This window comes from Canis lupus, chromosome 15 (genome assembly GCF_011100685.1).
Source record: "Canis lupus familiaris isolate Mischka breed German Shepherd chromosome 15, alternate assembly UU_Cfam_GSD_1.0, whole genome shotgun sequence".
NCBI lineage: Eukaryota > Metazoa > Chordata > Mammalia > Carnivora > Canidae > Canis > Canis lupus.
The window spans coordinates 55,004,706-55,022,566 of record NC_049236.1 but is presented as its reverse complement, the minus strand read 5'-3'; the positions used below and the strand labels follow the sequence as shown (position 1 = coordinate 55,022,566).

The following is a 17,861-nucleotide window of genomic DNA, read 5'->3' as shown; positions in this document are numbered from 1 at the left end:
AGGAAAGAGAATTCATCTTCTGACCCTTTAGTTTAGCCAGCAAGATTCAGGTTCTCATATTATCTCAAACTTAAAATATACAGAGGCTTAACTCATTCACCTAGTAATACAATTTATTGAATATGAGCTCTGTTCCAGCATTACCTTAAGCACTGTGTGTATAGTTAGGAACTGGACACTCAGTGTAAGGGGTACACCGGGACATTCCCTTTTTGGGGCTTACATCCAGAGCACAAATAAAAGACATAATGCTTGGCCTGTGTGACTAAAATAGTCCCTGGAACACAGCAGGAGCTCAATAGCAGTTCTTGAGTAGACGAATGGATACTACTGTTAATTATAAATTGTGATAAGTACTGTAGAGGAAAAGAGAGGACTTATCTAAGAGAGAATATCAGTATGAAAGGCAGCTCTGTGGAAATGCTCTCTGAGCTAAAGCAAGAAGGAAGAGAAAGAACTAGAGACATGTGCAGAGATGTGAGGTGAAAGGGTTTGGTTTGGTGCATCTGGAGACAGTGAAAGAAGATTAGTTAGATGGATTTAGCTTAGTGACTGAGCAAGATTGTAGTATAAATTGGCAGGAACCAGACCTTAGAGCCATGGTAAGAATTCCCAATTTCATCTTCATTTTAATGAGAAGTGTTTTAAGCAAAAGAATGATAAGGTCAGAAAAGCATCGAAGAGCATTTACATATGGCAGCTACTTGGTGGAAAATGGATTAAAAAGAAACACGTGTGGAAATGGAAAGACAAGAGAAGGAAAACGTGGTGGTGGCTGGGCCTAGAGCAACAACAAAGAATGTCAGTGATAAAATACATTCTGATGGCAGAAATCACAGCAGCAGGATGGAGGGGGTAAAAGAGGCGTCAGGAATACTCACAGATTGCAGGCTAGTTTTATTAACGTAACAGAGTGCTAAAAGAGTTGGGAGACAGCAAAGAGGAAAGTCAATGAATAAGCTCCGTTTTGTAAGCCCTTTTATCACATTAGTAAGTGTGCTTCGGAATCATTCAGCACATTGCAATTTCTATTTTCCTGAAATGATAGTTTCTGTTGTAGTTTTTCATTTCTCATAGGTATAGCAATGCTCTCCCTTCTCAAAACAGCCAGGACAAGTTGTTGACATAGCAGCTTTCTTCAGCTTGTAGAGTGCTGACCGGCTTTTCCACAGAGTGTCCTCCTCCCCGGGACTAGGGGGACAGAGCAGAGAATCAGACACCTCGCTTGAGCACTCCAGATGCGACTGCTGCAGCAAATGATTACAAACTAATCAATGAAGAATTGATTGACGGCTCGCTCTCTTCTTGTCTGCCCTTCTGGGTTAACAAGGTGCCCTATCTTGGTCGAAACAGGCTTTGGCTTTCATTTGAACCTTTCAATATTCCAGGAAGTAAGCTGCTGAAGGAAGCCCAGTTTGGCACTTAGGTACCCTTACAATAGTGGTTTTTAACCCTTTCGAGTTTGGTTATGGAGACTGTCTTTAGAAAAATACATGTGCAAATATGTGCACAAAATCTTCGTATAAATTTAGTAAATACACAGACCCCCTGAAGCCAAATCACAGAGCCAGGAATAGTTAAGAACAGCCAAGATTCCAAAGAAAATGAAAACACCAATTTGAAAAGATACATGCACCCCTATGTTTATTGCAGCATTATTTACAATAGCCAAGGTATAGAAATAGCCCAAGTCTTGACTAATAGATGAATGGGTAAGTAAGATGTGATATATACACAACGGAATATCACTCACCCATAAAAAAGGATGAGATCCTACCATTTGTTACAACATGGATGGATCTAGGCAGTATTATGCTAAGTGAGATAGACAGAGAAAGAAAAATACCACATGATTTCACACATATAAGGAATCTAAAAAACAAAACAAATGAATAAACAAAGAAACAGAATCAGAATCTATAAAAAAAAAAAAGCAGAACCAGACCTATAAATACAGAGAACAAACTGTAAAATACAGAAAACAGAATATAGAGAATAAAACTGATAGCTGCCAGAGGAAGAGGGGGGTGGAGGTCAGGCAAAATGGGTAAAGGGGAATGGGAGATATGGGATTCCAGGTATGGAATGAAGAAGTCATGGGAATAAAAGGCACAGCATAAAGAATGTAGTCAGTGGTACTGTAATAATGTAAGGTGACAGGTGGAGCTAGAATTGTGGTGAGCAAAGCATAATGTAGAGTTGTTGAAACACTATGTTGTACACCCGGAACAAATGTAACATTGTGTGTCAACTATACATAAATAAATAAATAGATAGATAGATAGATAAATAAATAAATAAATAAATAAATAAATAAATAAATAAACAAAATTAAAAAAGAACAGCTGGGATTCTATGACATACTTCAAGCAGGTTTGTTAACACCAAACTTCGCAAAAGAGATACTGGAAACATGAAGGAAGCAACTCCCCCTGAAAATATAATTTTAGTATAACGAGCCAAGATTTTATCCAATTAGTATGCTAATCAATAACATCTCATCATAAACCTAGAATTACAAAAAAGCGTGAGTCTGGTGTCAGAAGAACTGGGTCGAACTGTACCAGCTGTTCAAGGGGAACATGATCAATCCTTTAACTTCTTTGAGATTCAGGGATGTCATTTTCAAGCAAGGTTAATAATGATCATACTTGCCTTCATAAAACGTTTGCATATGAAAATATTTAATCGCTACACATTTCTCTAGAAGTTCTTATTTGTATATTTATTCACATTTTACTTAAATCAATTTTCAAGGCAGCCACTTCACGGACCTTCAACTGGTAATGTAGTCACCGTAGGGTCTTAGCTGCTGATGTCAGCACATGCTATTTACATTACAACTGAACACTTGGGCACTGGGTTGACAGAGTCTATATCTTTGAACATTCACAACTTAAAAAAAAAAAAAAAACTCTATTTCCTAAGTTTAAAATTGCATTATTCATTTACACAGCAAAAAAAAAAAAAAAAAAAAAAGAGAGAGAGAGAAGAAAAAAAAGTCAAGTGACCCTTGGACTTCAACATACTGTGTAACTCCATCACATCACACATAAGTATTAAGTGTAGGCATTGAATTTGAACCGTTACAAAGGCAGAGGGATATTGTCACTTACCTCTGTCACTGTCATAGAGATATGCAAACTTGTCCCATTGATAGTATTCAATCAGGCTAAGAAGTGCTCCTTTGAGGTCAGGTCTCATCTGAATGACGAATGGATGTGTGCCATCTGTTGGGAAGCTGGGAGTGATGAAGGAGACATGGAGCGTTCCACAAAATGATGTTATGGTATTTACAGACTTCTTGTCATAAAATCCAAAAATAGCATAGACTCCTCTTGAAAACTGGGAGCAGACTGAATAGGAAAAATAGAAAGGATAAATCATTGAAATTGACATACAATTACTCAGATTTGCTTAAAACTTAATGCCCTTTTATATGAAATATAAAATAAATTGAAAAAATATAAAGTTCATATCAATGATCCATCCGTTGTACGGGCACTTATTTATGTAGGACTCTCTTTGAGGAATTCAAAGAACTACAAAGCATTAAATAGCAATTTTGACTACAAGAAAACAGATGCATTATTTTTTAACAAACGATGTAAGTGTAAATCTATTTTAGAACAACCATATTGAAAAAAAGTGTAGAGGTGCCTGGGTGGCTCAATTTCATTGAGCATTGAGCGTCTGACTCTTGGTTCCGGCTGAGGTCATGAGATGAAGCTCCAATGTGGGCTCCGTGCTCAATGGAGAGTCAGCTTAAAGAGCTGCCCCTCCCCTCTTCCCTCTGCCCCTTCCCCCCACTTGCATGCAAACACTGTTTTCTTTTTCTTTCTCTCTCAAATAATTTATCTTTTTTAAAAAAAGTGTAAGTAACAATCATTAGTTTTAAGAAGAACAAATTGCAGTTACCTGGCATTTACACATATTCATAATATCTCATTCTCTCTAATATATGAGTCTTTAAAAGGATTTATTGTGTCCATGAGGCTTCATACTAGAAGGTCAGAGTGCTTATGAAGAATTCTAATGCTGACCGCAAGTTTTTTAAGAAAAACTTAGATGCAAGACTCACATCATACCCAAAGAGACATAGCACCAGAAAGAGATCCCTAACTTGGGCCTCTCAGTCAAGTAGCAATTAAATGGAGTTCAGAACTCCTAATTTTCATCTTTCTTATGGACTTCCCTTACTCATATGTTCTACCCCATACAAAACAAAGAATATTACCAAAATATTCTGACTTAGGACCATAATTCTTTAAAAAATATAATATTTTATTTAAAAGTCCCCTTCACTCCACATAGTTCTTTTTCAGTAAATGGCCCATGATAATACCTTCTCTTACCCCCTCCTCATAGTCAGACTATCATTAATTATTGTTTATTCTAATACCTAAATATACTCAAATGCGGTCCATTTATTTGTATCTCCATCCCAATTATCCGAGTTCATTAACAGTCCATAGTTATATTGTACTCGCCTTGTGCCTGGCATGATCGATGGTATGTAAACTCATTTATTTCTCATGAAAATTCTGGAGGCAGGAACTCTTATTATTCCCAAATATGAATTTTGATAGGAAAATTGAAACACCAGATTAAGTGATTTGCCCGTTTGCACAAGTAAAAGATCCTGTCTTCAAACCTAGGCATCCGGATTTGAAGACCAGGTTTTTTACTAATGGATAATACTCCTATTCTCACTTGGATTATTGTGATACCTGCCCAACTTTCTTCCTTCATCCAATATTCTCTTTCCATTCGATTCTCTACAATATAGCCAAAAATAAATTTTTGAAACACAAATCTGAAAATATCTGAGAAGTAAGGGTTACCTTGTCCAAGACTGATTCTTCTGAAATGTCTGAAACCATGTCTGAAACCACCCATACCACAATGCTGAAGATTACCAATTCAGGTCAACCACATAGCTTTAAATGATTAAATAGCTTATGTTTTTAAATCTCCAGAGTCATTTCAATCCGAGGAAATGAAATGAGCAATCCAGTAACATAATCTAACAACCCAGAGCATAATACCAAGCATCCTTTCAAATTAATTAATCCCATTTAAAGGATAAAACCAATGCAAACTTATTTTATTTTATTTCCTTTACAAAAATAGAATATCTGTAGAAAAATAGATTTCCTTCATGAATATGAGCATTGCTACAATACATACAGATTCTAATAACCAATTCCAGACAATCAATAAATAATAGGCAATAGTTTTCAGCAAGTATTAAATGATATGAAAGGAAAGGAAAGCAAGATGGGCTATTTCTTTGAGTGCCTTCTATTTATCAAATGTTCCCATTTTCCTTTAAATACTTACTAATCTTCAACTCACTTCTGTCTTTCTAACATAAGTTTTCTAGGATCTCTAGGTTTTATCTGTGTAATATATCAATTGGCATCTCCTCTTGTATTACCCATCTTCTGTGGAGTAGTCTCATATATCTCAGGAAACAACTAAATGTATTCCTTTACATTTATTTCAAACTTTAACATAAAATAGAGATGAGATTTCCGCCCTTTATTCATGTTCATATTTTGTCCTTGTCTGAGTACAGAAGTTGAAAATATTAATGTGTTTGACTGGGCTCATTCTTCATAGAAGTAAAAAAAAAATTAAAACACACACACACAAAAACACTTTCATTGTTAAAACTCTTCTAGGCAAATTCTGGGGTAATTTTTTATTTTATACATGGATATATGTGTACTGACATGTACATCTTAAATCTTAAGTTTGTTCATATTACGATGATTCCATATTACATATGTAAAGGGGAAATTGCTATAGAATTCTCTCCGGGTCTATTTTATTTCATTTCCCATGAAGCGTTGGCATAGCACCTAAACAGTATAGGAATATCAGGTGATATGATTTATTAATGAGATCTGTTCTCCTCATCTTAAGTGAAATGGCTTCTGTGATGGGAACAGCAGCCACAATATCAGCAAAATGCTTAATGAAGGACGGTCCTGTTTGAATGCATAGACAATCTTAATAAGGAGCCATACCTCTCATTTTCCATTTGTTTTAGACTCTGAAGTGAGTTGTCAAGGGGCCTCCTGGCTATTGTGGCCATCTGGAAACACTTGGCTTCAGCCCAACAACAGGCACAAGCTGCACAAAACTTCACAAGAAATTACAATTCACCTGATTCAAAAGGCACTTTTTTTTCCAGGCAATTCTGCTAATTCTCCAATGGGCATAATTTTGTAACCATGGTCTTTCTTTCCTGACTATCCCTGGTCTTTCCAAACCTTCTACCTTCTTCCTTTTTCCTCTTCATGGCACATATTCAATTGTCTATTTGTCTATATCTCCTTTTTTTCCTAGGCATTTCTCTCTTAATGTCCCTTTCTGCACATACAATTAACAGTCATTTGGATCAACATTTGCTCATCTCCTTCTCTTTATCTTGGGTCAATCACTGTCCCTGTCCCCAAGCACGGTAAGAATATCATTGAGATTTACAACCAGGAATCAGTCAGAATGCTGACCTGAACTGAGGTATTTTGTTTATCCAGTTTGCAGTGAGCATCTCAAGATAAAAAACAAAACAAAAAGCAAAAAAACACAAAAAACAAAAATAAAAAACCTTAGTGCTACACTTCTAACATTCCATCCCCAAAATACACGGGTATTTTTACATGCCAACACTAATGCTTTCCCCAATATTCCATAGATACATGACCCAATTGACACAATACATAAGAATCTTAGATGGATTGTTTCAGAATTACTCCTCACTCCATTAGAAATTAAATTGCTCACTGTGAGCTCAACTTCTTTTCCAGCTATCCCTCCAAACCTTAAAGCCATTTCCCTAACTTATATCATCTTCAAAGAGAAGATTTACTATCACTGAGAATAACCAAATAATGTGTCATGAGGGGTGGAAATAATTCCAATGCTAGCTTTCCGAAATTATTTAGGCAATAACACACCCTCTACATATATTCATTCTTTTCCTACGTCATCTCTGGAAGCAAAGGAAGGAAGAAAAAAGATCAAATTTCAATTCTAAGTCTATGGCCCATACAATTGCCTTATGAAACACTATTATAACTTTCTGAATGATGATGCTCATGAATATTAGAATTGCATTCATGTCTTAAGACTCAAAACTGATTGCAAAGGTAAAGATGCTCTTACTGAATCCTATTTTAATAAAATATTTAATATTAACTTCAAGAAACTCAGCAAAGGGAAGTCCTTTTAAAAGACACTTTAGGTCAAACAGCAGAAATGATCATCTCCTGGGTGTAAGTAACTTGCTGATTATTCCACTTTTTATTACAAGCCCAGATGATATAAGCCAATAACAATGCTGATAGTGCATCCGCCTCTCATCTTTTTCTCTGGGGTCATTCTGCTCATTGGTGCTGCTAATGTAGCATACTCGATACAGTCTGGAGAACCTTGCATGGTTATTTAGTAGAAAGGCAAAAAAAAAGAACAGGACATGATTTATTTTTGTTTTACGTTTATTTAATACTAAATTGCCATTCACTTCAACGAAACAGCATAGGCTGCTTCATAAGCAGGAATGGTGAGAGCCCCTTTGCAGCTTGTGCAAAGCCTGATAAAAGCTGCATCACCAAGCAATCCTGACTTCAAAATCTGGAGCCCACTGAAAATATCTCTTCCCTCTTCACTAAACTTCTGACATTAACCCCTTGCAAACTTTGACCCCGGTTTTCTATTGAAATTTCCCTATCATTTGTCAGTGAGATCTCTTCATCACTAAATCCAATCATCCTTTTCTCAGATCAAGCTTTCTTAGCCTCTCTGAATTTATTAATCAAAAGCCTGCTGCTTGATCTCCTCTCTCTCTCTCTCTCTCCTGCTATTAGGCTTGTTCTTTTCCAATCCCTTCTCCACAATGCTGCCAATGTAAAATCATACCATCTTGGTACTCTTCCTCTAATTATCTTTCACTCTCATCTTTTTTTTTTTTTTTAACATCCCAAATTAAAAAGGCATTCTCCAAGGATCTGTCTTCCGATCGTCTTTTCTTCTCTTTTTACATCTTATCTCTTAGTGGTCACATTCCTTTTAACAAGGTCAAATTCAACTTTTTATGCATGCTTCCCAAAACTTCATTAGCATCTCACTTGTCTCCCTTTGTCTATTTACTTACTGAACAAACTCTTGCTGTGAACATTTGATGTGATAAGCATATGTTAGGCTTAGAAACTGCCAAAACAAACAGGAAAGATACTGTCCACGTTAGCTGGAATTGCTACCTTAGCTCCAATTTCTCATCCTCCAATATCACCCACTGGAAAAATGTTTAATTCCCTATCATTCAGCTATATCCATAAAAACAGGAGGAAGAAATCCTGAAAATTTTATCCTACAAAACATGAGTTTGTGTTGATCGTTTTTTCCCTTTCTGCTCATGGCACCATAACTCTTGTAACCGTTGGTCTTCCATATTTCAGAATAATTAATGTATTACTCCTCTTTGTCCTCTTTATAACATTTATAACCGTCTCCGTTTTATTCTACTTCATTCATTCCACATTAACCAAGTATTTTTGAGAACTGATTATGTACTATCCTAGGTGTTAGGGAAACAACATTAAGTATGATAGGCCAGGTCCCTACTTCTGTGAAGCTCATATACTCTACTTCTTATGCGTCTCTTGTATCTGCACCTTCATTTTCATTCTCCTTCGTTTTGCCAACCTGAACTGTCCCAACCTCCTCGCTCCTTCAATTCATACTTTTGTTATATTAGTCATCCTAAAGCATACTACATAAAAGGAATTCTCCAAGGATCTGTCTTCCAATTGTTTGTCTTCTTTCTTTACATATCTTAGTGATCTCATCCCTTTTAATAAGGTCAAATTCAACTCTTGGTACAATGGTTCCCAAACTGAACAACCACCAGAGTTGTCTCCTTTTACCTGCTTAATTCCTGAGAAAATATGTACTGTAAGTCCACTGCATTTTATTATGCAGCAAATATACTGAATACATGTATTGCATACGATTAATGCTGAAGACATATTTTAAAGATCATTTCATATTTATTTCCTTGCTGGTATAATTTTCAATTAAAATGTTTAATTCTTTCAAGAAAGACCGCGTGTGAGTTTACTGAAATTAAGACAAAAAAGAAAAAAAATACATAAAATATTTAACACTGTTTTACACTGTCTAAAAGCCAATAACTTCAATATCAAATATTAAATACCACAGAGAAGTTATTATTCTGTAGTCAAGGACCTTGGAGTTCTGACCTTAGATCTAGCAATTGTACAGGCTAACCCTGAGAACCAGGGATTGAATCCAGGTGTTGCTATTATTTAGTTGGACTTGGATGGGCAAGTTACTTTATTTCACCCTGTTTAAGTTTGGTCATTTGTAACAGAGGATAATAATGTTAATGTTACGTACCCATCCACCTATGAGATGGATTAGTATTAAAGAAAATATGAGGGGTACCTGGGTGGCTCAGTCAGTTGAGCATCTGCCTTTGGCTCTTGTCATGATTTCAGGGTCCTGGGATAGAACCCCATGTTGGGCTCTGCTCAGCGAGGAGTCTGCTTCTCCCTCTCCCTTTGCAACTCTACCCCCACATTTGTGGTCTCTTTCTCTCAAATAAATAAATAAAATCTTATAAAAAAGAAAAGAAAAAATTAGCTGCAACAGTACTGACAACTAGGAAGCTCCATATAAATCTCTTGTGACCTCCCTACATATTGCATGTTCTAATCAATGTTAATATTGACTATTTATTAATCATGCACCAGGATTTTACTTGTCCTTTTTCTTTAGTGTAAAATTCACCAATTCCATAAAGCAAGTGTTCATGTATTAATATAAAACCCATCTTTTCCAAATGTGAGGCTCACTCCGGACTTCTTCCTTTCCTTAATCCCCAGCGTACAAATTGTCATCAATACTGCCCCTTTGACTTCTCAAATCTGCCCTCTCCAGCCCCCCATCTTTGCCTTCATATGTATGGTCCCCAAACACTTATTGATTGGATACCTGCAATAACTACCCAAATAGCCCCCTTTAAAATAAATCTCTTCCTTATCATGGCAGAAAAAAATTATCTTGCTTAAAATCCATCGATGTCCCCCTATTACTTAGAGAATAACATACATAATAGTAGTCAGATGTTAGCTGCGCTGTGTGGCCTGAGTTACATGCCTCTCTTACATGGGGTTCTAAAGCAATCTGCATTTCTGCATGTTAGCCTGAGTTATAATTGTCTGGCTTTGCCCTTGAACTCTGAGCTAACTGAAAGCAGAGAATGAAGTGCTGTTTATCTCACATACTTGGCACACAGCAGGTATTGGTTAAGTATCATGTAATAAAACACCAATTCTTCCATGAAGGCTGTCCTGTTTACCATCAACTGAATTAATGATTTTCCCGATTATGAGCCCCTTCCTCATGGGAGGTACAGTATGAAGTACAATATGTTTGAGTGAGCTTGTTGGGGCGGGGGGTCGGTGGGGAAGGGTGATTTTTATCTCCTTGAGAGCAAGGTTCAGTGTGAAAGCAAAATAAGAATACCTGAACTGGAAGTCCAGTTTCATCCTGGGGTCTTCTGGTAGGAGGAATCATTGAATCTGAGCTTATTTCCTAGTCTACTGAGTGAGGAGAATTAATTCCTCTCTTGCCTAAATTGAAGGAATGGTTTAAAGTTTAAGTTAGATAATATAGAGAGAAATGCTGGGGAAAATATAAATCATGAAATAACTGGGTTAATCACAAAAATTCAACCATAGGGATTTTGTAGTCTCTGCAATACACAATTCAGGAATTTTCACAAGTCCACCATTAATACTTGTTGGACAAATACGTGATCTGAACCAATTGGATAACGAAGATATAAAAGAGCTTCCTATGATTTCATTTCCATTGGTACTGGGGTAATCATGTCAGGACAGTATTTTTCATCCTTCTACTATAATACTGCAATATAACTGGTGTTCATGTAAAATTACCCATGAAACTTCGTCTCTTAATTCTCACAATAGGTAAACAAACAAACAAACAAACACCATGATCATTAGTATAAGAAGATAATTCTTGGAACATCTGTGAAATTTTATTATTTTAAGCGTTCAAAATATATTTGATACTGGAGAATTTGCACAGAGAGGTGAAGTTACTAACCTTAAAAAATAAATGGTGCAGGATGCACTTGGACAGCTAAATGAACGAGGTGAACTTCTTTGTCTTGGACATATGTCCAATAATACATTTTGCACGTGAAAATACCCTCAGGTGTTCTCACAGTCTCAAATGTCTTCTTTATATAATTCGATGGAGTTGTTCATGCTTGGAAACTTATCATAAACAACAAGTATTCCTTCAAAAAAGGTAATTGTAACAGAAGGCACTTGAACATTAGCTTTCCATGTTAAAAAACAAAACTACAGTTTCCTTTCTTCGTGGAAAATCTAAGTAAATACAATAGTCTATTCTCACAATGAGGTGGAGTAAAACTATCTACTTTTCATTAATGAGATTATTTTAAAGTTCACAAATTTATGTGGGCACCTTCTTTTACTGTCAATGGACAGGAAGGATCTCCCACTCTGGTGCTGGCAGTTAGCACCTCTGACAAAACTCTCATCTCTTCAAAAGCCTACCCTTCTGCATTTACTCCTGCTCCTGCTCCTCAGACACCAGCACAATTCCCAGTGAAGACATTCACTATATAGCTATCGAATACAACACTAAATGATTTAAAGAAAATGTGAAGAATAATACACAGACACCACAATGACATTTTCTATAAATTGCCTCACTGATGATTTTTCCTATAGCCCTGCCACAAACCTTTACTATGATAAATTCCTTCTCTTTTGCATATATTTTGATCCCATTTTTCATATAAATATTAAATGTGATGCAGCATCATCACTCAATAGTAGAAGACTATGAAGCTGTAATAATAGATTTTTTTTCTTTCCCTCTAACAAACATTTATCCTTCCTGACCTTCCTGTTATGTTTGCTGAGTGAGGTGAAATGTCATAAGTTTATTGCTGTTGCCCATATTATATGCAGCTTTAGAAAATCAATAACATTTATTCTGGCTTCATTCATCATTGGGGATAGCAAGCAATGGTAGTACTGGCAGTAATAGGCAATAACTCTCATGTGAATTTTAATGATGGGTTTTGGACACATAAACGAAAGAGAATTACCTCTGTTTATAGAAGATGCTATTTCACAAAAGATAGACCCATTCTTCATTCCTTGGACATATATTTCCTCCTCATAAATTCGCAGAGTTCTACTCTCTGCAAATTCTTGCTCAGCTTATGCTCTATGTAAATTCTGGGCACTGCATGACCTGATGTGATTTGAATGTTGTGGATAAAGAATGCCAGGCTGAATGTCTCGAGGCCTGGCATCTAATCCCACTTGTGACACAGCCAGCTGTATGCTTCTGGCAAATTGCAGCTTCAAATGTCTCAGTGCCCTCAGAGGTCCCATTGAGCTCAAACTTGGGCCTCTATGGCCAAACATCAAAGAGAGAAATTATACAAAATGTCAGGTAGTGCATATTTATTATTCATCGCAAACTTAACTCCTATAAAACTGAATGTGAGATATGATAATTTTTTGCAGATTAAATTCTACTATTCTCTGCAAGTTTTATTAGCTTTCTTTTTATTCTTCCTTCTTTTTATTTTTCTTCTCCTTTCCATTTATCCTGTTTCTTCCTTCAATTTTTTGCTTTTCTATTTCACATCTATCTCTACCTTTTGCCTACCAGAGATACCCGAGGCTCCGTAGCTACTCTTGGTCTTGATGCCACAGAAATGTCACATCTCTTATTTTTTGTAATTATAATGTATAAAATTGAAGGACTATGCTTTTGCCAAATATAGATTTAATGATATTTCAGTACAAAAAAATTTTTTTTCAGCTTTTGTGATGTCTTTTTTTTTAATTTTTAAAAATTTTCAAATAACTAGAAGGCTTTACTACTTAAAAGAATTTTCTTTTAGGTGAGATCCAAAAAAAGGAAAAGATCGAACTTTATTGTTTTCCTTGTCTGTATGCTCTCAAATTAGATCTGATAACTCTCTTTCTTTTGGATGGCTCAAAGTGTTTCTGAAGCTCTCACAGGACTTTCTTGCTCATCCATTTGTTGGCAAGTGAGAGGGTTTCTACTTATATGCCTCAGCATTTATATGTTAACTCATAAAGGTTTATTAAACGAAGAAAAATTTTTTGAATATCATATAGCAAGCAATTATGTAAATGTACTAAGAAATGCTCTGGGCCATTAGCCTACATTCCTAAATTGCTAAGTAACTGGAGGAATTAACTTTAGCACAATAGACTCATTCACACTTGATGCATTGGTTCTGATGCCCTAATGTTTGTTAATGGAACATGGCTCTTTGCTCTAACATTGTCCAGAGGTTTTGCTTCATTGTTATACTCACTTCAGTAAGAGGAGCAAGTACAGAACTAACGGTGTGAAAAGAGTTTCCCCAAGAAAATATCAGTGATTTATTTATGTTTTGGCCCTTAATTTATCTTAATAACATAAATAAAACACTTATAACTCAGAAATAATAGGAATAAACTCTTACACAAATTTAAACAAGTATACTCATTAAAAGGCTGTAATTCCCCTTTACTCCCTACTTTTCCCAGAAGCAACTCCTATTAACAACCATTTGGCATGTATACTTCCACAGCTGCGGTTCTAGTTAGAGTTGATTTTGTTCGTTTGTTTCTGATTGTTATGTTTTTAATTAATGAGAGCACAGAATAGTCCCATAACTCACTCTGACATTTAATAAAGAAATTACCATGCTGATACAGACTTAGTTCATTCTTTTAAACTATCCCCTAGTTTTCCCTGGTTTGGGTACATCACAATTTCATCACCCTAACTAGGATATTTAGATTGTCAGGAATTTTTTGCTACCATAAGCAAGGCTGCAGCAACCACGTCTGCATGTTCATCTTTGTGCACCTGTGCTAACATGTTTGCAGGACAGATGATTAAAAATGGCATTGCCTACAGCATTTTTTCAGTGAACTAGAACAAATAATACTAAAATGTGTATTGGCTATTCGACTCTGAATAGCCAAAGTAATCTTGAGAAAGTATAACAAAGCTAAAGGTATCACAATCCCAGATTTCAAGATATACTACAAAGCTGTAATAATCAAAAAGTATGGTACTGGCACAAAATAGACTCATAGATCAATGGAACAGAATAGAGAGCCTGTGAATAAACCAACACTTGCATGGTCAATTAATCTATAACAAAGGATGCAAGAATATACAAAGGAAAAGACAGTCTCTTCAATAATGGTGCTGGGAAAATTGGTCAGCTACATGCAAAAGAATGAAAATGGATCTCTTTCTTACACCATTCACAAAAATCGCTCAAAATGGATTAAAGACCTAAATGTGAGACAAGAAATCATAAATATCCTACAAGAAAACATAGGCATTAATTTCTCTGACATTGGACTTAGCAACATTTTTCTAAATATGCCTCTTCAGGCAAGTAAAACAAAGACAAAAATAAACTATCAGAACCACACCAAAATAAAGAGCTTCTGCACAGCGAAGAAAACAATCAACAAAATGAAATGGCAACCTACTGAGTAGGAGAAGGTATTTGCAAATGATATATCTGATGATATAATACAAAATACAGCATACAAAAAGAACTTATATGGCTCCATACACACACACACACACACACACACACACAAAAAAAATGAAACAAAACAAAAAACCCAAAAAACAAACCCAATAATCCAATTAAAAATGTGCAGAGGACCTGAGGGGACTTTTCCAAAGAAGACTTACAGATGGCCAGCAGATACATGGAAAGATCCTCAACATCGCTAATCATCTGGGAAATGCAAATCAAAGCCACAATAAGATAACCCTTATACCTGTCAGAATGGCTAGCATCAAAAAGATAAGAAAAATGTGCTATCGAAAATGTGGAAAAAAAAAAAAAAAAAGAAAATGTGGAGAAAAAGGAGCCCTCGTGAGAATGTTAATTGGTGGTGCAGCCACATGGAAAATAGTACAAAGGTTCCTCAAAAAATTAAAAATAGATATACCAAATGATACAGTTATTCTACTACTGGGTATTTACCCCCCAAAATGGAAATACTAATTCAAAAAGATATACACACCCCTATGTTTATTACATTATTTATATCACTTATATACTTTATAACCATTATTTATGGCCAAAATATTAAAATAATCCAAGTGTCTATTAATAGATGAATGGATAAAGATGTGGTGCACAAACACAGCCACTTATACACATACACAATGGAATATTACTCATCATAAAAAATTATGAGATCTTGCTATTTGTGACAACATGCATGGACCTAGAGGGCATTAAACTAACCGAAATAAGTCAGAGAAAGACAAATACCCTATGATTTCACGTATATGTGGAAAGTCAAAAAAGTAAAACATGAATCAATAAACAAAAAGTAGAATCAGCCATATGAATACAGAGAACAAACTGATGGTTGCCAGAGTGAAGGGAGTAAGAGGTGGGCAAAATGGGTAAAGGAGAGAAAGAGACACAGGCTTCCAGCTATGAAAGAAAAAGTCATGTCAATGTAAGGCATATCATAAGGAATATAGCCAAAGGTGTCATATTAGTGTTGCATGGTGACCGATGGTAGCTACGCTGGTGGTAAGCATAGCCTAACACGTAAACTCATCAAGTCACTAATGTTGGACACCTGAAACTAATGGGATACCATGTGTCAACTATTATTCAATAAAAAAAGAATAAGACAATGGAACTGCTTGGTTGAACATTATACTGAATAAAATGTTATCAATGCCATCAAATCATCACCTAAATACAGTGTACCAATTCACATCCCATAAACAAAAAAAAAGAAATTCTTATTTTTTGGTGTTCTTCAACAGCCAATAGTTCTTACCCATTTAATTTTTTCCAATCTACCATGTGACAATAGCAATTATCTGCTGTTTTAAAAATGACAATTTAGGGATGCCTGGGTCGCTCAGTGGTTGAGCATTTGCCTTCGGTTCAGGGAATGATCCCGGAGTCCAGGGATCAAGTCCCACATCGGGCTCCCTGCATGGAGCCTGCTTCTCCCTCTGCCTATGTCTATGCCTCTCTCTCTGTGTGTCTCTCATGAATGAATAAATAAAATCTTATAAAAAAATTAAAATGACAATTTAGGTTTTGTACCCTTGTGATTGTAGAGTTTTTCAAGTATGACTCTTTTAAAACTCATATATACATGGGACCTGATATTATACATTTTACAGATTTAAAAAACTTGAAAAAAAGATGATTTTCTGAGGTAATATCTCTAGAAAATGATATAGTCGGGGTCAAATCCAAGCAGTTGGGACTCCAGATCTTGCCTTTAAACCATTAAAGAAAAAGCTAGACATTGACAGCATTGTAATTGCAAGGTAGCTGTGATGTCATGAGAAAAGCAGTGGAAGGACAGATCTTGAAACGGGTCCCAGTCCAGATTTTGCCACTGACCAGCTAGCTATGTGTGCTTGTATGAATCTCTTCACCACCCCTCTGGTAAACAGAAAAATGTGGATTTCCATCATTAATGAGAAAGTGCACCTATTTTTATATATTTAACTTTTAATGGTCTATTCCTGTATTTTCCATATTTTTTTTACTATCAAGTTACTGCATAAATTTTGATACATTTAATTGCCTTTATATGTAAAGATCGTATTTTTTCTCTTTCACTTTGGTCTTGTATTTTGTTTATAATGATACTTGTTGGGGTGCCTGGGTGGCTCAATCAATTAAGCTGCTGACTCGGTTTCAGCTCAGGTCATGAGATCAGGGTCATGAGATCATGAGACTCCATGCTGAGTGTGGAGTCTGCTTGGGATCATTTCCCTTCCCCTTTGTCACTTTCCCAACTCATGAGTGCACTCTTTCTCTTTCTCTATCAAATAAATAAATAAAATATTTTTAAAATAATGATATTTATAACCAAATATTCAGTCTTTTCCTTGACAATGCCTAGATTTTGTGTCTTGTGTAATAAGGATATCCATCCTAAGTTTTTTTTTTAATTATGTTTGATTTAATGATTATTGTTGTCATAACTAATTCTCTTAATACTAACATTTGGATGTTATGCAAAGTAGACTGACTTTGTTTCTACATGGATATTCAGTATTCCAATTCCTTTAATTTAATTTTATTGATTTCCCCCTCAATTTTTATTTTATTTATTTTTTAATTTTTTAAAATATTTAATTTATTTATTTGTGATACGCAGACAGAGAGGCAGAGACATAGGCAGAGACATAGGCAGAGGGAGAAGCAAGTTCTCTGCAGGAAGTCTGATGCCGGACTCAATCCTAGGACCCTGGGATTACAACCTGAGCCAAAGTCTCAGGCTCAACCACAGAGCCACCCAGATGCCCTGATTTCCTCTCAATTTTAAAATGGTACCTTTATCATATCCAAGTTCTCTTTTGCGCTCAGGTCTATATCTCAAGAAGGAAACAAGTATTTTAATTATTCCTCCTTTTAAAAATAATCATTTCCAATAGCTTTCAGTGTAATTTTGCAAAGCTTTCCTACCTACTGATTTACATTTCTCTCTTCCAGATTTTGGTTAGGGTGGATCGAAACACATTAATTGACAGAGATTAACATTTACAACATCATTAGCTAGATAGCCAATATGTATTGACAGAACTGGTTTATGGTTTATTAATTTTTATCCACACCTTGCATTCTTCTTACTAAGTTTATCCCTAGATACTTTGTAGCTTTATTACCATTGTTGTCAGAAATTTTTTCTTTATATTTCTATATT

General features: G+C 35.6%; 1 protein-coding gene across 3 annotated transcripts in view; it reads right to left on the bottom strand.

Moving 5' to 3' along the window:
- GRIA2 (glutamate ionotropic receptor AMPA type subunit 2) overlaps positions 1-17,861 on the bottom strand; it is a 151,831-nt gene that overhangs the window by 73,114 nt on the left and 60,856 nt on the right. For all 3 annotated transcript variants that reach the window (XM_038559094.1, XM_038559096.1, XM_038559095.1), the window contains one exon: positions 3,117-3,356. In XM_038559094.1, the coding sequence (XP_038415022.1) occupies positions 3,117-3,356 (240 nt within the window). The remainder of the gene's footprint in view (positions 1-3,116; positions 3,357-17,861) is intronic.